The 23,829-nt window shown below is 36.6% G+C and overlaps 2 protein-coding genes and 1 long non-coding RNA gene across 3 annotated transcripts; 1 reads left to right on the top strand and 2 right to left on the bottom strand.

Annotated features, from left to right (window-relative positions):
• Positions 1 to 700: 700 nt before the first annotated feature.
• Positions 701 to 1,541, bottom strand: LOC133675230 (uncharacterized). Its single transcript, XR_009835377.1, has 2 exons — positions 1,458 to 1,541; positions 701 to 866 (listed from the first exon to the last, which is right to left on the bottom strand). It is a non-coding gene; the product is annotated as an uncharacterized LOC133675230 (long non-coding RNA).
• A 16,425-nt stretch (positions 1,542 to 17,966) lies between these two features.
• LOC133675388 (uncharacterized protein At4g06598-like) lies at positions 17,967 to 19,239 on the top strand. The gene is made up of 4 exons (XM_062096730.1): positions 17,967 to 18,628; positions 18,709 to 18,784; positions 18,880 to 19,006; positions 19,142 to 19,239. Exons 1-4 carry the CDS (start codon positions 17,967 to 17,969, stop codon positions 19,237 to 19,239), a joined length of 963 nt encoding a protein of 320 aa, XP_061952714.1.
• Positions 19,240 to 20,150: 911 nt separating this feature from the next.
• LOC133676324 (uncharacterized) lies at positions 20,151 to 23,565 on the bottom strand. Its single transcript, XM_062097986.1, has 3 exons — positions 22,158 to 23,565; positions 20,717 to 20,910; positions 20,151 to 20,543 (listed from the first exon to the last, which is right to left on the bottom strand). The coding sequence occupies exon 1, from the start codon at positions 23,446 to 23,448 to the stop codon at positions 22,213 to 22,215; it is 1,236 nt and encodes a 411-aa protein (XP_061953970.1). The 5' UTR covers positions 23,449 to 23,565; the 3' UTR covers positions 20,151 to 20,543; positions 20,717 to 20,910; positions 22,158 to 22,212.
• Between the last annotated feature and the right edge of the window lie 264 nt (positions 23,566 to 23,829).

The raw sequence follows: 23,829 nt of genomic DNA, 5'->3' as shown, positions 1-23,829 counted from the left end.
ACAGTAGTTGCACTAGTCACATGACTAAGTTTCTGTCAATTTTTTTTTTTATTGACCAGTTCAACCAAAGATCAAGTTGGGAAATGGAGATATTGTGCAGACTAAAGGAAAAGGCATTGTTGCGGTCAGGACAAATAAAGGTACTAAAACTATCACCAATGTTCTTTACATTCTAAAACTAGATCAAAATCTTCTTAGTGTTGCACAGATGCTAAGAAATGGTTATGAAGTCTCTTTTAAAGAGAGATTTTGCTTTATCATTGATGCATATGATTTAGAGATACCAAAAATCAAAATGGATGGAAATAGCTTCTATTTGAAGCTCAATGCAGTTGAAGGGCATGTGTTCAGTGCCAGGATTGATGAAAGTATTGTTTGGTATAAAAGATTTGTTCATTACAATTTAAAATCATTAAAGTTGTTGTATGATGCTAGTATGGTAGAAGATATGCCTGAAATTCATATTAGTACCCAAACCTGTGGAAGCTATGATTTTGGGAAGCAACACCGACAATCATTTCCTCAAAGTATATCCAAAAAAGCTACTCACAAGCTGGAGTTAGTCCATTCAAACTGTCACGACCCGAATCCCGGATCCATGACCGGCACATAGGCAAGATTCCCCTCCAAGGTTCCATACCTATGCGAACCCAAACTTACACATAAACTTATCCTAACTCAATCAAAGTTCAACGCAGCATTAATAACAAAATCAACTTCATAATATAATTGAATTGTCTTAATACAAGAGTTTATATAAATTCATAGTTTTGGAGCACTAACTTGACATAAAAGGAAGGTACAAATTACAACCAAAAAGCAGGTTCGGAAGGTCCAACAAAATGACCTGCTATCAAGCTATAAGCCTAAAAAGGATAAATAATGAGATGGTGAGTTCAACAACTCAGTGAGTAGATAACATTCAATATACACACACGAGGTAATACAACAATGAGAAATATATATACAAGTATGGCTCTAGGTTCTTATATGAAGGTTTCTCAAATAGGCCATAACAAGAAGATCAAATGGTAAAGTTCGTCAGAAAATCAAAATGCAATGAGCATGAGGCTCCGTACTGGGATGATCAGTCCACACAGGTTGGTGACTCCCCCGACCAATTAGGGTTCAGATACGATGTGCACAAAGACTAACACTACCATGTTAGCATGGGTATTCTAACTGACATACTATAGGTTCATAATCATAATCTAACAAACATATTCATATCTCAAAACTCAACTCATGACATCAATCAAATGAGGAGCTATCAATTTAGAAGTCAATTCAAAATATATGTTGGTTCATATCAAGAATTCAAATTTAATAATTGATCATGCTTTATCATAACAAGGATAATAATCAACATATATATTATCAAGAAGCATGATTCAATTCATATTAACAAATCAAATATTTATACTATTTCTCATGCATATGGAAAATTATCCACTCACCTGACTCAAAAGTAAACAGAAGCCAAAAGCAGACACCGAAGAAAATCCTACTGACGTCCTGTCGGTAGAATATCAAGATTATCTGAATACAAAGGAGACATATTCAAGAACGACTCAAAAGAACATTTAACCTATTTAATAAACTTAATTAATGGTGTATTCCGTAACCCTATATGTTTTTGAACTAACTAGTCAATTTTCTTAAAAACTCAAAATTTAACGGTTTTCCCGAAATCTAATCCATAATAAAACAACTAATAAAATTGGCAATAATTCACTAAATAACCCTCAATTATTCATCAAACCAATCTGAAAAAGCTAATATTACATCTAGGGACTAATATGGGATTTATCATATTTTTAGGGCCAAATTGTAATTTTTGTCTAATTGGAGGACCAAACTGAAATTTATCATAAATCCATGAATATAATGAAATTCTGACCATAATTAGTCCTCATTTCTGTCTAGATCGTCTCATTATACTCCAAGGACCATTCTGGAATTTTACCAAATTTTTAGGGTCAAATTGTATTTTTTGTCAAATTGGAGGACCAAATTGAAAGTGTTAAATTCTCTTATCTATACAATAATTCTGTCCATAATTCATATGTTATTCTGTTCAGATTCTCGGAATAGGCTCCAGGGACCAATTTGTAATTTTCCAAAGTTCGGGGACTAAACTGTAATTTTCGCAAATTGAGGGACCAAATTGAATTTTCGTCATCTTCAACTTCCAATCCAGAATTTTAACAGAAACCTACTGTTCTCCCCTGATTTTTAACTCAAAATTCACCATTCAAACAAAACTATAACTCAAAATCATCACAATCTTCCATAATCAACTAAATCATCAATTAACCACAATAATCAACCCCTAACATTCAATTTAATTCATCAATTAAACTCAAAACACAAATTTCATAACCCTAACATTTATCAAAACCAAAATTAAAGCTAAAGAAAACATATTATACACATTAAAGCATAATCTTACCCCTTTTTACTTATTTCCTCCAACTCCTTTTCTTTTTCCCTTATTTTCCCCTCTTTTCTCTTCTTCTTCTTCTTTCTCCCTTTCTCTCCTGCCGGTTCTCTCTCAAAATTCAGATCCCTCTTTCCTTTTTTTTTTACTTCCTATTTATATATATCATCTCTTTATATAAATACTACAATACCCTTCATTTATTTATTCCTACATCTTAATCCTTCAAGGGCTTTCTAGCCTTTTCCTATTCCTTTAATTCAAAACATTACACAAACATCTGTGGACCAATGAGCACAACTTTTTTGAGCAATAACATATATTTTATATTGTTCATTGATGACTTCATTTGAATGACTTGGGTTTATTTTCTGAAAACCAAGTCAGAAGCACTTTTAATGTTTAGAAACTTCAAGTGTATGGTTGAAACTCAAAGTGATCAAGAAATTAAGGTGCTGAGAACTGATAATAGAGGAGAGTATGCGTCGAAGGAGTTCAATACCTTTTGTCAAGAAGCTGGGATTGTTCATCAGCTGACAGTTCTATACTCTTCATAGCATAATAGAGTTTCTGAAAGGAAAAACAGGACTGTGATAGAGATGTCCAACTGTATTTTGTTTGAAAAGAAGTTACCAAGGTTTCTATGGGCTGAAGCAGTAAATACTTCAGTATATTTGCTTAATAGACTACCAACTAAGTCTGTTCAAAGAAAAACACCATTGAAAGCATGGTCTGGTGTCCAATCTACTGCCAAACATCTCAAAGTGTTTGGATCACTATGCTACTTTCATGTGTCATTAGCCAAAAGAGGGAAACTTGATGAAAAAGCTGAGAAAGGAATTCTTGTGGGATATGCGGCAGAATCTAAAAGTTACAGAATATATAGTCTAAATAGAGCTAAAGTTCAAATTAGTAGAGATGCTCATTTTGATGAGAATTCCTGTTGGAATTGGGAGTTAAAGGAAGTTGATCAGATAACCACAGCTGCTCTTGAACCAACAATAAAAAGAACTGGTGTTGAAGATCAACCAGACATTTAAGCAACTTCAGATACAACAATACTTAAGATGAGGCCATTGTCTGATGTGTACAAAAGATGTAATCTTGTACATGCTGAGCCTATAAACTATACTGAAGCTGCAAGAGTTCCAACTTGGATTGGTTCAATGAAATTAAAAATTGATTCCATTAAAAGAAATGGAACTCGGAGATTGATAGAACTTCCTAAAGATAAAAAGGAGATTGGTGTGAAGTGGGTCTTCAGAGCCAAATTCAATCTAGATGGTTCAATTTTCAAACACAAGGCTAGATTGGTTGTTAAAGGTTTTGCTCAAGTTGCTGGAGTGGATTATGGTGATATTTTTGCACCAGTAGCTAGGCATGACACTATAAGACTTCTACTTGCACTTATAGGTCAAAAGGAATGGAAAGTTTATCATTTAGATGTCAAGTCTGCTTTTCTAAATGGGATACTCCTTGAAAAAATCTATGTTCAACAACCAGAAGGCTTGGAAGTTGCTAGTCATAAACACAAAGTATACAAGCTACACAAGGCTCCTTATGGCTTGAAGTAAGCACCAAGGGCAAGGTACAACAAAATTGATACTCGTTTAATTCAACTAGGATTCAAGAGAAGTGAAAATAAAGCTACTTTGTATCTGAAACAAGATGAAGATGGTCTGTAGCTGGTAATATCACTTTATCTTGACGACATGTTAGTGACTGGAAGCAATGTAAAATTGCTAGTAGAGTTCAAAAAAGAAATGCAAGATGTTTTTAAAATGTCTGATCTTGGCATTATGAACTACTTTCTTGGAATGGAAATACATCAGTGTAGCTCGGGTATTTTTGTTCACAAAGGAAATATGTTGTTGATATACTCAAGAAATTCAAGCTTAAATCATGCAAAGAAGTAGCAACTCCATTGGCATAAAATGAGAAGATTTCAAAGAATGATGGTGAAAAACTTGAAGAACCCTCTGCATTTAGAACCTTAGTAAGTAACCTACTATACTGGACAATAAGCAGACCTAACTTGATGTTTCCAGCTAGTTTGCTGTCAAAGTTCATGAGCTCATCTAACAATATTCACATGGGAGTTGTTAAGAGGGTGCTAGTACATTAGAGGAATAGCCAACCTTGGCATCTAGTACTCAAAGACAAGAGGAGTAAAATTAATTGGATATGTAGACAGCGACTGGGCAGAGAGTGTTGATGACATGAAAAGCACTTCTGGGTATGTTTTCACCATTGGTTAAGATGCAATCTATTGTAATGCAAAAAAGCAAAAGGTGGTGGCACAATAAACTGCAAGCAGAGTACATCTTCATGACAACTGCTACAAATCAAGCAATCTGGTTAAATAAGTTGCTTACTGATTTCGGCAAAGATTAAAGCTCACCAATTGAGCTTTATTATGACAACAAGTCTGCCATTGCTATTATTCAATATTTGGTTTAACATGGCAAAACCAAGCACATCAATGTGAAATTTCACTCCATAAGAGAAGCTAAGAAGAATTTACTTATAAAGCTTCATTATTGTCCAACCGATGTTTAACTTGCTGATATTGTGACTAAAGCACTTCCTAAATCAAGGCTGGAATTTCTAAGGATGAAACGTGGTTTGTCTAAGGCAAATCTCAAGGAGGAGTGTTAGAATTTATGAGAAGTTTTCAGAAATAAATGCTGTTGTGACTTAGTCTTTCGTATTACTATTTTAAAACAGATTTTGCAGCTAGATTTTCTTATTTTCTATTAAGTAGTAGTAGTAGTGCCAACAAACTCTGATTGTTGTTGCTATTTTTCAGTATTTTCAGTTGAGTTGTAAGCCTTTAAATTGGTATTATTTATTTATGAAAAAATTATCTTTTCTCTGCTTCAAGTCTTCTATGTTAAGAATCCTTTCTATTTCTATAATTAGCTATTTGTTCAATTAACAAAACTTCAACAAGATTTGTCTTAATCTCGCATTACATATTTGAACTTCTAAGTGACCTTGTTTTCCATTGAGCCATTTTTCATGCCATTTTGTTTCTTTTGCATGAGTACACAAGCATGCTCTGTGTGTGTGTGCGCGCGCACGTGTCTGTGTGTTTGTGAGCTTCTACCTTCAATTACATGCAGAAAAACAAACCAAAGCACACAAACTTTAGATCTAATTGGAAGTTGCAATGGTTTAGAAAAGTTGTGTAGATAGAAAGTCTTAAGGTAGAAGTGACTTTTAATCAAATGTTGCAACAACGTAAATTGGCCCAGTATTAGTAGGTTGCCATTGTTGAAGTAATGGCACCAAAATTGGAGTTTATTCTGTAATGGTTCTTTTATTATTTATCAGCGAATGTCATTGTTATCTTAATGTTGTTTGAATTCATTATTTGAATTCGTAGATTTAAGTTTATTGAGGATAAGTCCAGTAAGTCATATATATCTCCTTAGATAAAGGAGATTATGGTTGTTTTTTATTCTTATCTTTTGTAGTGTTTGATTTCTTCTATAAATAAAACTAGAGGGATGGCAGAAACCTCATCACTGAGTTTCTGCTCTTTGTGCTTCATGTTTTTCACCTCTATTCTTTTTGTTCTCTATTCCCTGTTCTTTGTTTTTTAATTAAAGCTCTACATATATTGTTGTAACCCATTTTTGGTCCCCACAAAAATAAAAAAATAATAATAAAATAAAAAAAGGAAAAAAAACCAAAATAGTGTAGACACTGTTCCTCTCTCTCTCTCCCCCGCATGCTGCTGCAAAAACCCGAAACCGTAGGAGTGGAGAGCAGCGCAGGCGCGCCCTGCAGGGCTACGCCTATTGGAGACCTCACCCGATGTCCATGCGCGACAGAGCCTGCTCCACTTGTGCCTATGAATACTGCTCACAATTAATTAAAAAGGAGGGGGAAGAGTTTTGGAAAAGAGGAGAGAGGGCTGGAAAACTAAAAGGGTGGGAAGTTTTGAACGAAAAAAGATGGCAGTTAAAGGAGGAAAACAGAGGGGAAGAGAAGAACGGTAACCTCTCTCTCTGCTCTCTCCCTCCACCGTTTGGAAGTACACCGCCACCTTCCTGACCACCGTGAGGCATCGTCGGCTTCCTCCCAACACCACCAGATTCTCCCCCACGATCCAGCAGCTTCTCTTAAGACCAGCCTCCACCGAACCCCACAGCAGTAGCAACCATTTTCTTCTCAGCAGTTCCTTCTCCTCCAGCGGTGCAACGAAGCAGCAGCCCACGGGAAAACAGAGAAGGAGCAGGAACAAAAACAGAGGGAAGAACGCCATCGCCAGCTCATCATTTTCTTCATCCCAACAGCCACGCCAAGAACTATTGAGAGGGGAATACAGAAGAGAAGAACAGGAAGGAAACAGAGAAGGGAGGAGAACATGAAAAATAAAAGAAAGGAACGGAGGGGGACATGAAGGGGAATTGGGCAGCGTAGGAAGAAAGAAACAGAGAGTTGGGAAACCTTTCGAAAAAATGAAAAGAGAGACATACAGGGTTCGTAAGGGAGCAAAGGAGAGATTGACAAATAGTGAGAGAGCAACAGGAAGAGGAGGAAACAGTTCCAGCTGCTGATTATGCACTCCCTTCCACTGACTACGAGATTTCTGCTAGGGAATGGAGTAGAACTATAGCCGATAGCCAATGGACAACTAATGTAGCCCAACAATCCATTCCTGCTGCCGGCTTCTTCTTAGAGCAAAGTGGACTTTCTGTTTGATTGGGGTGCAGCTCCCGCTCCTGCACCGGCCCTTCATTCTCCCTTCCTCTTCGCTGCTAACAGCAGCTCATTACGAAGAATATGGAGAAGTAAGAGGGGAGGCCAAAGGACAGTAAAGAAGGAGCAGAAAACCGAGACTCCAAGGGCGCCGATCATTTGCCATGCCAGCAGAAGACTTTCTTCCACCTATGAAGGAGACGACAACACTATGAGCAGCCGCAGCAACACCACCAACCACACCAGCAGCTACATCAGAGAGGAGGAAAGGTAGCCGCAGCAACACTAGAGAGGAGGAAGAGTAGCCGCAGCAACACCACCAACCGCACCAGCTCATCATCTCTTTCAGTCTTTGCTTTTATTTTTATTTTTACATATAACATTTGCAGAACAGGGAAGAAGAAAGAGCAGAAAACCGGGCAGAGAGAGTGACAAAGACGTAGAGGAAAGGAAAAACAGGGAAACCGACACCAACATAGGACATGAGGGAAAGACTAGGAACGGACGAATGCAGACAGCTTCTTCATCTCCAGGTTTGATCTCTTCACCTTGTGTGCGCAGTGGTTTTCTTTGCATTTACACTGTTAATTCTCTTGAACAGTAACATGTTCTCTTTGCCTGCATTTCACCGCACTGTTCAAGTGAATTAATTCACTTGAACAGTTAATCCGCCAACTTTGTTAGAACTGTAACCTCCCGTACTGTGTAATTTTTTGCTTTGTGTTTGCAGTATTCAAGTGAAATTTAATTCACTTGAACAGTAACGTGGTCTTTTGCATGCAGTTTGCTTTGTTAATGTGTGAAAACGAGGTTACTGTGCATGTGCACAGTAACTGGAAAATTAATTAACGTGTCACTGTACAGTGAACAATAACCAGTCATGTGGCTTGGGCTGGGCTGAGTCCAGCCCTGTAGAAAGTAGGCCCATTTTATTTTTGGGCTGATTTTGGCCCATTTTCCTTTTAGGCCGGGTCTGGCCCATTCAAAAAGTTTTCTTCAAAGATGTATTAAAAACAATCTGTGATTTTCTGCAAGGTTGTATTTTTGTACTATAAAGATACAAGTCCGGTATGAAAATACCCGGTTTTCATCGTGACATCAAAAAAAAATATATATAAATGAAAAAATGTTTTGTTTTCCTGCATACGGCCAATACCCTAACATTGTTTTTATGTTTTTTTTATATAAAAAAACAAATATTTAAAGTTTTGAAAATGTGTTTTCGCATGGATTTCTTAAACACAACAAAAATCATTTTTCTTGCATTTATGGATTTTACAACATGTTTGTAAAACTCCAAAGGGTATTGGCCAATATTCCAAAAAATATAAAAATCTTATTTTGCGGGAATTCATCTATTATTCACCGATAATGTTTGGATAAAGAAATCCTTAAAGGACGAATATCCAAAATATTATTGGGAATAATTTGTTATTCACTGTTAATATTTGGATAAAGAAACCCGGAGTGGTAAATATCCAAAATAATTTTCTATGAATAATAAATCCGCACAAATCCTTGAAAGAAGCCTTGATTATAATCGAGGACATTTCAATTTTTTTTACTCCATGGTTTACGAGACAAAAAATAGGTTTTTAAAGCACCCTAGATTTCGTTCATCAGAGCAGACTTATCCTAGGAAACTGATGGGATTAGAGAACATCAACACCATGACAGTTATAAGGCAAATCAAACACCAAGCAGCTTACCTTAGGTAGGGCGTACTAGGGGTGCTAAAACCTTCCCTTTACGCAACCAGTCCCTTGCTATAGAATCTCTGAAAGACCAGTTAGGTTTTCTAGTAACCATAATACTAGGTGACGACTCCCTTTTTCACAACAGAAAGACCCCAATATCAATCCCCGCTACGGAGGGAGTGTCGTCGCGACGTCGAGCTCTCGGGAGGGTGCGACATATATCATTTACTAACATTTGATATCAGATCATTTTCTTGATCTTAGAAGGGATTGTGGATGAAACACGAAAGATTAAGTGAGTTTTTTTTTTAAGAAATGGATTCTGCAAATTTTCCAGTAAAGACACTAATGTTCACAGGGTAGAATTATGGTGTGTGGGTTGTTAAAATGAAAATTTATCTCAAAGCTTTTGACTTATGGGAGATAATAGAAAGTGATAAGCAACCAACTCCATTAGAAAACAATCCTATAATCGCACAAATAAAGTTTTTTAATGAAGAAAAGGAAAAGCGATTCAAAGCTCTTACATTTCTTTATAATGTTGTAAGTGAAGAAATCTTTACTAGAATTATGACTTGTAAATCTGTTAAAGAAACGTGGGATAAACTAAAAGCAAAATTTCATGGAGATGAAAAGTTAAGAAAGATACAAGTCTTGAATCTTAGAAGACAGTTTGAAGGACTGAAGATGAAGGAAACTGAGACTATCAAAGACTTGTCTTCTCAAATTTCAAAACTTGTGAATCAAGTGAGACTTTTAGGAGAAGACTTTTTAGATTCAAGAATAGTGGAGAAGGTTTTGGTAAGTCTACCAGAGAAATTTGAGCATAAGATTTGCTCTCTAGAAGATTCAAAAGATTTTTTAGAAATGAGTTTCAAGAATTGGTTAATGCATTACAAGCAGTAGAGTAGAGGCAAGCTTACAAACAAGAAGGAACAAGTGCAGGAGCTCTTGTTGTAGTTTTCAAAAAGAAGAGTCGGGCTAATAATTCTGGAAAAAACAATCAAGAATGAAAAAGAGAGAAAAGGAAAGGTTGGCAATCAAATAACTAGCGTCAGAACAATATCACTAGAGGGAAAGAAAGAAGAGAGAACTTCTCTCCTTGTAAATTTTATCAGAAAACAAATCATCTAAAAGTTTGGTGTTGGCTTAAGAATGCATAATGCAGAAGTTGCAAACAATTTGGTCACATCAAAAGGTTCTGCAAAAACAAATAAAAAATAGTGAAACAAGCTTATATTGCAGAAAATTCAGAAGCCAAGGAAGATCATTTATTCATGGCTATATTAGAATAGATGTGCAACATAGCAGAGGTAAACAATTCTTCATGGCTTATTAATAGTGGCTGCACTAATCATATGACTGCAGATTTGAGATTATTCAAGGATTTGGACAAAAGCTATATGTTGAAAGTCAGAATTGGCAATGGAGAGTATGTGAAGGTTAAAGTAAAAGGGGCAATTGAAGTTGAAACAATGTCAGGTATAAAAACTCTAAAAAATATGCTTTATGTACATAAGATTAATCAGAATCTAGTGAGTGTGAGACAATTACTTGAATCTGGCTACTCATTATCTTTCAATGATGGAATGTGTAATATTAGAGACAAAATAGGAATATTATTGCTCTCTATTAAGATGATGGATAGAAGTTTTAATATTGATTGGAAAGAAGCTTGTTTGAGTGTTAACGCTTGTGTCTATACTGATTGTATTCTATGGCACAAAAGATTGAGGCATTTCAACTATGCAACCTTAAAAATGATGCCTGATCTGCAGATGGCCTATGGTTTACCAGAAATACAAGAAAAATAGGATATTTGTGAAGCCTGTCAATTAAGAAAGCATACTAGAATTGTTTTTCCTAATAATACATTTAGAGCATCATCAAAGCTCTAGTTGGTACATACAGATGTGTGTGGTCCGATGCACAATAAATCTTTGAATGGTTCAAAGTACTTTTTATTATTTGTTGATGACTATAATAGATTCTGCTGGGTTTATTTTTTAAAAAAGCTGACGTGTTTGCTGAGTTTGTAAGATTTAAGACAACAGTTGAACTAGAAATAGGAAACAAACTGAAGATGCTGAGATCTGACAATGGGGGTGAGTTTACCTATAAAAAAAATTTAAGAGATATTTGGCAAAAGAAGGCATCAAACATCAACTAACAGTGCCTTACACTCCATAACAAAATGGAATCAGTGAGAGGAGAAACTAAACATTGATGGAAATGGCAAGATGTTTGCTATATAAGAAGGAAATGGCATTAAAATTCTGGGCAGATGCACTAAACACAACATCCTACCTTCTAAATTGTATGGCTATAAGAGTTTTTAGAGACAAGACTTCTTATGAAATCTATAATGACTTTAAACCCAATGTTGATCATTTAAAAGTTTTTAGCAACCCTTGTTATGTCTTGCAACCTGAAGTTAAGAGGAGAAAACTTGATCAAAAAGGTTGATATAAGAATTCTTATAAGCTATAACACAAAATCTAAAGCCTATACAATCTATAATATGAAATTTAATAAAGTTATGATAGCTAGAAATGTAAAAGTTGCAGAGAATAGTACATGAAACTAGGAAGCTGCATCAATTGAAGGGACAAAACAGGAGCATTAAATTGAACTGGATGTTGTAGAGGATGATGTTGATGTCGATGACAAACCAGTAAGGGTGACAAGATCCTTAACTGACATTTACAACAGGTGCAATATTGCTGAAGCAGAACCAATAGATTTTAAAGAAGTTATCAACTCACAAGTATGGATAACTACAATGAAAGAGAAGCTCACGATGATATAAAAGAATGAAACATAGATGCTGGTTGACAGACCCGTTCATAAGAAGGTAATTGATGTGAAATGGATTTTCAAAACCAAGTTGAATGTAGATGGAAGTATCAACAAGCACAAAGCAAGACTTGTAGTGAAGGGTTATTCACAAGAGCCAGGTATTGACTTCACCGACATATTTGCTCCAGTGTCTAGGCTAGATACAATAAAGCTTTGCTTACTCTAGCAGCACAAAATGGTTGGCATATTTTTTAGTTGGATGTTAAGTCTTCATTTCTAAATGGTGTTCTAAATGAAGAAATACATGTTGAATAACCTGATGGCTTTGAAAAGGAGATCACATCAAACAAAGTGTATATGTTAAAGAAGGCTTTGTATGGACTTAAACAGGCTCCTAGAGTCTGGTACAGCAGATTGGACAGTTATCTCTTGAGTTTAGGCTTTGAAAGAAGCATGAATAAAGATAATTTATTGATTGTAGGAGACAAGGAACAACTAATAGAAGAGTTTAAAACAAACAAGAAGGATAAGTTTGAGATGAATAAGCGTGGCTTGTTGTCATACTTATTAGGCATGGGAAGTAACTCAATATGAGCAAGGTTATTTCCTATGTCAAAAGAGGTTTACTATGAAGTTACTAAATAAATTTGCAATGAAAAATTGCAAACCAGTCAGTACACATATGGTACTGGGACAAAAGCTGATGAAGAAGGATGGAGCACCCAAAACTGATAGTAATGCCTATAAAAGTTTAGTTGGCGGCCCGTTGTATTTAACTTCTACACGTCCAGACATTATGTTTAATGTCAATTAGCTTTCTAGGTTCATGCAAGATCCAGTTCAAATCCATTTTCTTATAACCAAGAGAGTTCTGAGATATTTGAAAAGGACCCTAGAGTTTGGCATGCATTTTATGAAATCTAGTTCTATTAAACTTGTTGGTTTTTCTGACAGTGATTGGGCTAAAGTGATGAAGAAATGATGAGCACCTCAGGTTATTGCTTTGCTATAGGAGGAAGCATTTTTTGTTGGAACTCAAAGAAGCAATCAGTGGTTGCACATTCTACTGCAGAGGCAGAATACATAGTAATATATGTGGCAGCAAAGCAATTGATATGGCTAAGAAAAATGTTAAATGATCTAGACTTTGATCAATGAAGTCCCACAGAATTGTTTTGTGATAACCCATCAGCAATAGCTATTTTAAAAAATTCTATTTTTCATAACAGGACCAAGCATATGAAGATCAAGCTAGTACCATGCTATTAGACAGTTCTAGCATGAAGGAGAATTAGAGTTGATCTATTGCACTTTAAAAAAACAATTAGCAAACCTGTTTACCAAGCCTTTAGCTAAAGATAGGTTTGAAACTCTAAGGGAGAGGATAGGAAAGTGCAGCTTTGGAACCCAGAAGGAGTATTAAAGTAATGGCAACAAAGCTAGAGTTTATTCTATAATGGTTCTTTTATTATTTATCAGCTAATGTCATTGTTATCTTAATGTTGTTTGAATTAATTGTTTGAATTCGTAGATTTAAGTTTATTAAGGATAAGTCTAATAAGTCATATATATCTCCTTAGATAAAGGAGATGATGGTTGTTGCCGCACCCTCGCGACAGCGTGGTGTCGCGGCGTCCCTTCCCGAAGCGAGGATTTGTTTTCAGGGTCTTTGTTTTGTGAAAAAAAGAATCGCCACCTAGTATTATGGTCACTAGGAAACTTAACTAGTTTTTTAAAGATTCAAAGGCAATGGATTGGTTGCGGAAAGGGCAGCTTTTAGCACCCCTAGTACGCTCTACCTAAGGTAAGTACTTGCTTGGTGTTTGATTTGCCTTATAATTGCTATGGTATTGGTGTTCTCTAATTAGTTTTTCTAGGATAGGTTTGCTATGATGAATGGACTTGGGTTCAAAGTCTAAAAGTAAGAATCCTTGACCAATATAGATCATACCTTTAGATATGTCTACAGAGTGTCAAGAAGAACCACTAGCTATCTCTAAAATCTATGTTTGATTTGAACTAAATTTATAACCTATGAATTAAAAGATAGCTAAGATAGAAATCTAAGGAGATTCAATATGCTTAAAAGCTCATTTTTCCCTTACTATTTCAAGTGTTCGTAACTCGTAAATCGCAAGGAAGAGGGATAAAAAATTTAGAAATCTGAGGAAATTTAGAGCGCTTTAAAAGCCTATTTCTGCCTTAGTGTTTCATACTTTCATGGCTCGTAAACCGTGAAGTTAAAAAAATTAAAATATCCTCAATTATAATCGAGGCTTCTTTCAAAGATGTGTGATGACTTATTATTTCTAGAAAAATATTTTGGATATTAACCACTTTGGTTTTTTTTATCTAAACATTAACAGTGAATAATAACAAGTTATTCCCAATAATATTTTGGATATTAATCCCTTATGGATTTCTTTATCCAAATATAAATGGTGAATAAAGTAGAATTCTCCAAAAATAAGATTTTGTATTTTTTTGGAATATTGGCCAACACTCTTTGAAGTTTTACAAACATGTTGTAAAATCCAGAATACAAGAAAAAAATTTTTGTGTTTAAGAAATCCATGCTAAAACACATTTTCTTTTAAAACTTTGAATATTTGTTTTTTTTTTATAAAAAGAGGAATGTTCAAAATATGTTAGGGTATTGGCCGTATACAACACATAAGAAAACATTTTTTTAGACATATATATATAAGAAAAAAACATAAAATAAATACACGAAAAAAAACCAACGATCTTACTCGTTTTTTTTTTTGCTGGGTCCAGCTTGGCCTATGTGGTTGGGCTGAACACAACAAGCATAGTCGGGTTACTAGTCCAAACCAGTGACCCGGTTGGGCACAAAGGCATGTGTGAGTTTCCTCACGCGTGCTTTGCCTAGTTACTGTTAAAGTGAATTATGATTCACTTGAACAGTAATAACGTAACTAATAATGTATGCAAAGCTGGGAATAACAGACCTGGAGGCGAAAATGAAGGAGTTGTAGCAGTGTTAAAGGCGTGATGGTTGATCTATCAGTATTCTCGTCTGTTTTTTAGCCCATTTTCCTTCTATTCTCTGTTTGCATCCATCTCCTGCGTTTTTCTCTACGCCTTTGTCCCTTTCTCTCTACTGGTTTTAGCTCATTTGTTCTCCCCTGTTCTGCAGATTTGTTTGCAGAAAATGGAGCAAAGACCAAAAAGCAGTCCCTGCTTGCTTCAGCTTTTGATGATCTTAAGAAACCTTAATCCTTTCTGTTGTTCCTTTCTAATCTCCCTCTCATTCCTCTCCTTTGCTCTCTCTTCTGCCTCTATGTGTTTTTTTTTCTTTTCTGTCTCTCTTTCTCTGCCTAGTGTCGCCTACCTCTCTCTTGTTTCTCTTCTCTTTTTTTGTTTTTCTTTTCCTTTTTTTTTGCCCCCCCCTCCCCCTTCCCTCCCAGCAGAGGAGGTTTATATGGCTTAATCACAGCTTTTATTAGGAAACGAATATTACATTAATTCTAGAATATAATCTCGGGTGATCAAATAAAGCAAAAATAGGAAACTAAAATATTCTGATTCATATTCTGTGATCATCAGTCACTACCTTCCACATTAACACCTTATCCCAACCATCTGTGTTCGGGATAAAATCCCAGCCATTAGATGATGGTGAGGTCTCTCTCTTTATGTCATTTTACAGCTGGCACAGAGGAGGCACGAAAGTTGTTGTCTCCTTTAGATTAAAGTTGGAAATAAAGGTGATCTGCAGCTCCAAAATCAAGCGAGAGAATCATGGAAACCACCAGGAAGTTGCAAAGAAAAGGAAATAAATCAGTCAGGATAGTTGTGCAGAGAAAAATAAAGAATTGCAAACGGGGAGGCATTATTCTCACAATGCAAATGGATAGTGCTATGTTAATTATATTTTCATGAAGGGGTTGTGTGGTTTGTGTCAAAACAAAGGGTAGTACGGCGTTGTCTTGTTTAAAAATGAGAGCAAAACGTGAGTTATGTCTAAAAGAGGGATGATGTCATTTTTTTCTTGAACCGAAAGGCAAAAAACAAATAAAAAAACAACAATGTAATCCAGCATGACTAATTTTTCTTTTCTGATCTAATCCTCGTTCTTCAATTTCTTCATCCGGTAAAATTTCTTCTAATTTTACTTTCAATCAACTCTCTTATTTTAGCACCTTTTTCATTTAGTCCTTGGTCCAAAAAAAAGGACTTCAAATTGGCCTGTAATTGGTCTTCAAACTTTAAGCATCTTACAATTGTGTCCTTGCAAACTCGAGCCAAAATCCTTCTCACGACAGGATTCTCTACTTTCACACTAGATATTTAAACAGGAATATCTTGAGCTTCTAATATCGAAATTAGACGATTCAAAAACTCAAATTCATCTACACGTACAGGACTACAACTTTCATGAAGGATTTAAAGTCAGATAAAATTGTTTTGAAGAATAGAATCCAGCAGTAAACTAGTTGGTCAAAGTGAGTCTCCTGATCTGATTCGAAAACTGAAAATGTTTAGCATCCCTATATGACTAAGAGTCTGACATAAGAATAGTGGGCCCTAGGACCCAATAAAGGTGTAGATCAATTCTTTGACATGTCATGAATGACATAATATAGCTGGAACGATCTGATATTGCGCGAAACCGAGTCAGAATCAAAGTCTAAGTTGAAACAAAATTGGTATTACAACAGAATTGCGATAGCAGCAGAATTATTTTTTAATGCAAATTCTAAGGGATTTATCCAAACTTAAAAACCAAATAAAGAAGAGACGAGTTTAGCATCATAAAGACTCCGAATTAATCTAAGAATCCTGACAATTTTGTCAATGAAGTGGAAGAATAAAGATAGCAGAAAACAGTTGAAACAGAGTTCGAAAAACATTCATTTCTTCTCTGTTTTTGTCAATTTTTCATCAACCATGAACTAAACTCCTATATTTGGTTTAAAAGGGATATACATAATCACTAGCATGTGGAGCCCAAAAATGAGTAACAACTGTTGTGTTTTATTCTTATCTTATGTAGTGTTTGATTTCTATAAATAAAACTAGATGTCTGCTCTTAGTGCATTATGTTTATGTTCCTTTTTGTTCTCTGTTCTTTAATTAAAGCTCTACTTGTATCATTTACTAACAGCACTATCATGAAATATTATCTCAGCATTGAATTTGACTCGAAAAATAATGATTTATCTATTAATGGGGTTCCATTGGCTTGGGCTGGGTTCATCATTTGAATCTGGGGTCTGCCTAATTTGGAGGACTAATGTTATCTCCGAGACTAGGAATTTAGTTGGCATATTCTGTGACAAGGAAGGCAGAATCAACATCAGTAATGGCCCTGCTTGCTGGGAAGTCATCTCAAGCTCTATCACCTCACTACGTCAACAGGAAAGCTGTCCCCGAATATTTCATTTTTACGAAATGAAATGACCTCAAAGCTTCGCTAGATAAGAAACTCGTGATCAACGATATCGATAGCAGATTGTTTTTTTTTTAGAATGACTATATTTACTTCACTTGGCAGTATTTAAGGAAAGAAGTGAGAGCCAAATTAAAGCAGATAGATAGGGTTTGCTTAAAATGAAGGGAGACAGCCAGAGCCCTCTACCTCCCTTTTGCATGGCATGGATATTGGATTAAATACGACTAGGAAAATGTAGTAAATTGTTTACGCAAAATGCGGTTAGCCCATTGGCTCTCTTTTTTTGGGAATCACATTAAAAGCTTATATTCTTTTGATTGTGTTTTCCTTTGGTGTCTCTCTCACTTGTATGAGAGAGAGAGAGAGAGAGGCCTTGAACACAATGGAGCCGACAGCACATCTCCAACATATATAATAATATATACCCCTTCTTTAGCTAACGCCTCCGCTGCCTGGCTGCCTTCCTCTTCTTCAATACTCCATTCATCCTGCCATCCGGTTCTCTCCCTCTCTCTCCTTTTTTCTTTTTTTTGGTACTCTACCTTTTACACATCTTCTAAATCGCCTTTTTCAATTTTCTACATTTGCTCTATTTCAACCTTCGGCTCTTTGCTTGTTTTAGAAGAAACACGAGGATTTATATATGAAAGAAACGACTGTATATATGTATATTGGCCCATAATAATGTGGTTTTGTCTCCATCAAATCAAATGATTTCTCTTAATGTTTCTGGTTTGAATGATCTGTCAAGTCTTGAGCTCTTTTGATAGCTTTCTTGGTGCTTGTCAAATTATGTAGGAAGCAATGCAACCCTATTTAACTTTGTTTCTTAACATTTCGTTTTGTAATGATATATATTTCCTTGAACACATGCATTCTAACAGGCTCATGACCTCATGATATGGAAACTTTTTCCCTTTGTCCAAAAGAGAATCCAGCACGTACTTTTGGAAACCCCGTTGAAATGATTTTTCCACCCTACAGCACCGATTACATCTCTACTTGTGCAATAGAATCTTCAGAGGGCTTTTTGAGGCCTGTGGAAGGAGAGTCGCACCATCAACGCGCCTCTTCTGATAGTTTTCTGGTTGAGCAATTATCTTGGCTTGATGATCTCCTGGATGAGCCAGACTTGCCTTTGTACAAAAGTCATCGACGTTCATCAAGTGACTCTGTTGCTTTCCCGGACACGGCAAGCAAGACATTTAGGAAAGAGGAAACCATGCTCAAAACTAGTGCTGCAGCTGGTGGACCTACTTGGGAATTTCACACCATTAATTATCATGAAAATTCTTGGAAAACTAGCTTTCATTCAGGTTCTACTCCTGACAAGGAAAAGAATAAGTCCAGGGAATCACCCCTGATTTCTGTGACCAGCAGTTTCAGTGGAGTTGTGCCTTCAACGGATAGCATTACTCTTCAAGACTTTGCTCCACAAGAACCAGCTGGAGTAGGTTTGCCATCGAAACCTATTGTCAAGCAAAATCAAGATGACTCAGAAGTCTCATCTAATGTTAATCATAATCCTTCTAAATCAAAAACGGATTCCAAACGTGCTAAGCAGTGAGTATTCAAGTAATGCCCTTTTTGCTTGCAATTGAATTCTGCAATTGGGATGCTCTAACATCTTTAGAATCATGCAGGCAATTCGCTCAGCGTTCACGTTTGAGAAAACTTCAGTATATAGCTCAACTTGAAAGAAGTGTCCAAATATTAGAGGCAAGCTGGCTGCAGAATTTGAAGCATCCCTAGTGTATCTTAATCAACTGTCATGCTATATGTAGATTTGACAAAAAAATTTGTTTGCCGTACAGGCTGAAGGATCTCAAGTTTCAGCCAATCTTGAATATCTATACCGAAAAAGTCTCATACTCGGCATGGAAAATCAAGCCTTGAGGCAACGTTTGGATAGTTTATCACAGGAACAACTCGCAAAATACCGTAAGTCTCCCGATGTGACCCCCCTACACTTTTATCATTTTTGCAATCCCCCTCCCCCGCCCTAATATTTTGGACTACAGCTTGAGTATCATTTGTACTTGTGGTGTGCATATGTTGTTAAACACAGTGGAGCAGGATATGCTAGAGAAAGAAATAGCAAGGCTTACGTTTTTATACCATCAAAAACAGCAGCAAGAGCAATGGCCGCGACAGCAGAAGCAAAAGCAAAATGAGCAACAGAATTACTCTACACACAATCTATCTATAAGTAGAGGGGTGGAGTCACAGATGACTAACCTATACATATGATGAACGGGAGTTGGATTCTGCAGATGGAGGATTGCTCCACGTTTAGATGATGGTAAAACAAAAGAATCAGATATGGAATACATCCTATACATGTATTTGCATTATTTTTCGTGACTTGGGACCTCATGGGGCCTTAAAACCATTAGAGTCCTCTGTCCCACAGGCATCGTCCGTCTTTCTTTCCTTGCGATGTTTGTCGGCCATACTGGGCAAAGCCAACCTCTTGGAAGAGAGGTCGTGTCAGATAGTGGCTAAGGTTGTGTTGATAAATACATTACCAATTCAATTCAAGCTTGTAGTTTCCATAACTTGTTTGAAATAAAAACAGTATCTGAAGTGGATTTGATTTTTTATATATAGACATGATGGAAATAAATGCTTCCGTAAATTGCTCTATAAACAAGGAAGATAAGCATGCTTTGAAATTTAAAGCTTTTCAAGCTCAAAAATAAGAAAAAACAAGCCATGCATACGAAGTCCTATTAATTGGCTCAAATCTCCTATCAAGCTCTTTCAGAAAATATAAAGGCATATGGACGCCTTTATATTTCAATTTGACCCCGTACTATCATCCAATTTCAGCAGACTCAAAATCTCATCAGCTCTTTCATAAAGCAAATGGACAAGGAAAGCAAGCACGCAAAACTTCTGCGATTTAATCCAATCAAGTAAAGGATTGACCGGATCTAGAACGGGCATATCGAATAAATTCCCATCCCCATTCCTTCTTTCTTTTCAAACCAGTTTTTCCCCTCTTCATCCTCCAAACACCCCCGAGCACGTTTCGCATGGTTTGTGCAGTGCATATCAGCCTACCATCTTGCAAACAGAACCATTCAGTAGAAAAAATCGGTTAAAAAAAACAAGATTATTATATTATCCATACATGGCCAGCAGACCAATAATATCAGACACGAGAGAAAGTAGTAGCCAGAAGCAGCTCCTCGGTAAAGAACTTTAGCGCCAGGTCTCTTGATTCAAAAATAAAACAGGTGAAGAGTGTAGACATTGATCACGACCTATTTAGAATCCAGCCTCCAAGGCAGTTTTTTTCTATATTGCTGGGGAAAGGATTGGGGAGCCCCTGTTTTCTTCCAGAAGAACCGGGAGCAATCTGGTGAATGAAACTTTCAATCCAAACATCATCAACATCACCAAGAATGGAAGCTGCCAATTTATATCGGAAGGGGTTCCAGACCCTGTACTCTGTTTTAGTTCCATCTTCATTCTGAGAAGAAAAGAATGATTTAATAAAATAAATACATAAATAATATATACAACATAACATATTCACCAAACAAGAAAGAAAAACTTGATGCAATAGAAAAACAACACTCTTCGGTCTTCATAAAAGATGCATTTTCATGAATGGAGATAACAATAGAAGAAAAATAATGATACCTGAACAGATTTTCTTCTGATTATGCAGTCTCACCAGGAACCATCTTCTTCACCCTTAGCAATGAATGCTCCTTCATGTCTATGAGGCTCAACCATAACTTCGCCCCCAACTCTCATACCTCCACCACAGCCTCTTCCTCCAATTCAATAGTTTGTAGTTTCCGTAGCTTGTTGTGGACATGATGGAAATGCTTCTACAAAATGAGCAACAAACAAGAAGATATGCATCCTTTGAAATTTAAAGCTTGTAATGCTCAAAAACATGAGAAAATAGGTCATGCATACAAAGCCCTAGTACATTAACTCCTGTAAAGCAGACACTGCAGCCCAGGTTAGAAGAGAAGATTTCTGAATAGCAGACAAACTAGGGAAACCCAAACCGTTTGGAAATTTTACCGGGAGATGTATTATAATTTATAACAACTAGCGATGGCAAGTAAAATCATCAACACATGCATATCCCTGAGAAACCAATTTTAGAGTGATGGAATTTTTCCATACCAATCAATCTGTTATATAGAATCATTCAATTGTGGTCAACATTCAGCAACCAAGATAGCTTGTCCATTGGCAGAAACATCAATCTCTTTAAGAAGATATAAGAGGCACATGAACACCTTAAGTTTCAATTTGGCAGTGTATTTATCCAATCTCAGCACACTGAAAACTAAATCAGCTCATTCAAAAAGCAAATGGGTAGGAACAGCATGCAATCTTGTGAAAATTATGACAACAAAAATAGAGATGACAAGATCACTGTTTTGCCGCTATAAGATCCCATCACTTCTTTCTCCTTCTTAAGTTTTTCTTCCCTCTTCCTCTAAACAGTCTTTCATTTTTTAAGCTCCTATGGCTCACAATTTCCTTAGAAACCAGTATTTCATGACAATGGGTCGGGGCGAATCAGGGCCGGTTTTCTATGCAACAGCACTCGACCCAGTACACCGATAACCACCACTTGCACCCAACCTGGTAACACCCATATCCATCACCCCCACCCAATCCGCATCTGGTCAGGTCAGGTTGGGTGAAGGGTCCCTTTCACCCCTTGGTTACCATTACAAGCAGTTCAAAAGTATGTTTTCCACGGTCGAGCAATGCATATCAGACAATTAACTGCTTTCAGTTTCCTTGCGAGACAGCATATGGAACCATTTTGTAGAAAAATCAGTATAAATAGATATGCTTAATTCTACTTCATGCAGGTTCCAACATCTGAACTAGAACTAGATTCTAACCATCATGCAAAAAATGACATTTCAAGAGACAAGAAAGTAAATTTGAGATCTAAGCAATGGAATACTAAAGTAGAAAGTTACCATTCTATTTGTTCTCCATAATCAAGGTACATGATTAAGTTAAATAAAGCTTTTATGCTAAATTTGCAAATATAAATAAACTAACAAAAAGTTTACGGCACCAATACCATAAAGACCACAACCTGCTAAAAGACCATACACCGATTCTCTCCAAGTCCAGGAAGCAACATTGAATCATTATGCAGCCAATCTTTTCTTCTTCTCACCCCTCACTTGCATTCCCCCACTCTCTGAAACCAAAGAACCTTTCTTCAGCTTCTTCTGCTTGATACCATCTTCATTCTTCACTTTCTTTTGCTTGACACCATCTTCTTTCTTCAACTTAGCTACCTTCTGCTCCTTTTCACCTTTCCCTTTATTATCTCCTTTCTTTCTCTTCTTCTTTAACAGTTCATCACTGACCTTTTCAAAATCATCATTATCATCATTATCTATATCCCCTTCACCATCACTCCCCAACTCAACCTCATCAACAACCTGACCATCCCCATTATTATCATTATTATTATTGTTATTATCCATATATCTAACCTCTTGTATCCTTCCCTTCTTTTTTCCAACTCTCCCCTCTTTAGCCTTCTCTTCCTCCACGGAGACGACACCCTCATCATTCTCCTGCTCTTTGGGACCACCATCAATCTTCAACTTCGAATCAGGAACTACCTGATAAACAGGCAAAGCCAAGCTATCAAGCAACTTCACATGGAAAGACCTAACACCACCCCACTTCCTAGGCACAATATCAGCAATCCCATTAATAGCAGCCATCACATTTTTGGCAATCTCCTCTCTACTCATGGAAACCCTCCCTACCTTCACCACGCTACAAGTACCACTTCTCAGATACAGCAAGGCAGAGCCACAGGCCTTGTCAATCTGCTCCTTCCAGTTGTGGTGCTTCAAATCCAGAGTCACAGGAATCTTCTTCTTCTTGAAAAACTGTTTCCCTAACATCTTAGGCAAGAGAGGAACCACCCTTTTATCGGCAAAGAACATATCATAAGAATCACGGAGTTTCCTCTTAGCCTCAAAAGGACGGTAATCAGTCTTGAGCTTGGAAACCTTGATGATTTTGGAGATGGGTAAGTTGTCGTTTTGAATCTTCTTCTTGGCAGCATCTTTATTGAGGCCTGACTTGGGTCTGTCATCGATGATTAAGCAGATCTCAGGGGCTTCAATTAAAGGGTTGATCAAGGAGTTGGGGAGAGGGATTTTGTGGGCGTTGATGCGGCTAACACCCTTTTGTGGGATCTTTTTGAGGGTTAGAATAAGGTAGAAAAACTCGTCTTGTTCGAGTAATTGAGGCTTTTGGGTATTCAATGTGGAAGATCTCCATTTTAGAAGAGCATTCACAGCTTTCTCCACTGTTTTGGGGCTAACACCAGATGATGGTGGTGGTGGAAGCGTGGTCATGATTGATAGAGAGTCACAGGAGAGAGAGTTACAACTGCCGGGTGCTGTTGGTTATCAGTATATGCTTTAGGGTTTAAGAGGAGAGGAGAAGGCGGTTGGGTTTAGTTTAGGGTTTTGGTGTCCCTTTCAATTAAAAGGGCAGAGGGAGAGAGTACTAATGGGCCGCGTTTGATGGATAATTGGGCTTCTACGTGAGAGAATGGGAAAACGAAAGGGGAAGGGGGATGGCCCATTTATCTTTTTAGAAAATGTTTGTGGTGTAATTGTGTGTTTTTTTTATAATTTTTAATTTTTTGAAAAAAAATTAAATTAATATATTTTTAGCGTTTTTTATTATTTTAATGTTTTAATATTAAAAATAAAAAAATATTATTTTAATAT

The sequence above is a fragment of the Populus nigra genome, chromosome 16, assembly GCF_951802175.1.
Source record: "Populus nigra chromosome 16, ddPopNigr1.1, whole genome shotgun sequence".
NCBI lineage: Eukaryota > Viridiplantae > Streptophyta > Magnoliopsida > Malpighiales > Salicaceae > Populus > Populus nigra.
The sequence above is the reverse complement of the archived record's forward strand: the minus strand, read 5'-3'. Positions and strand labels throughout refer to the sequence as shown.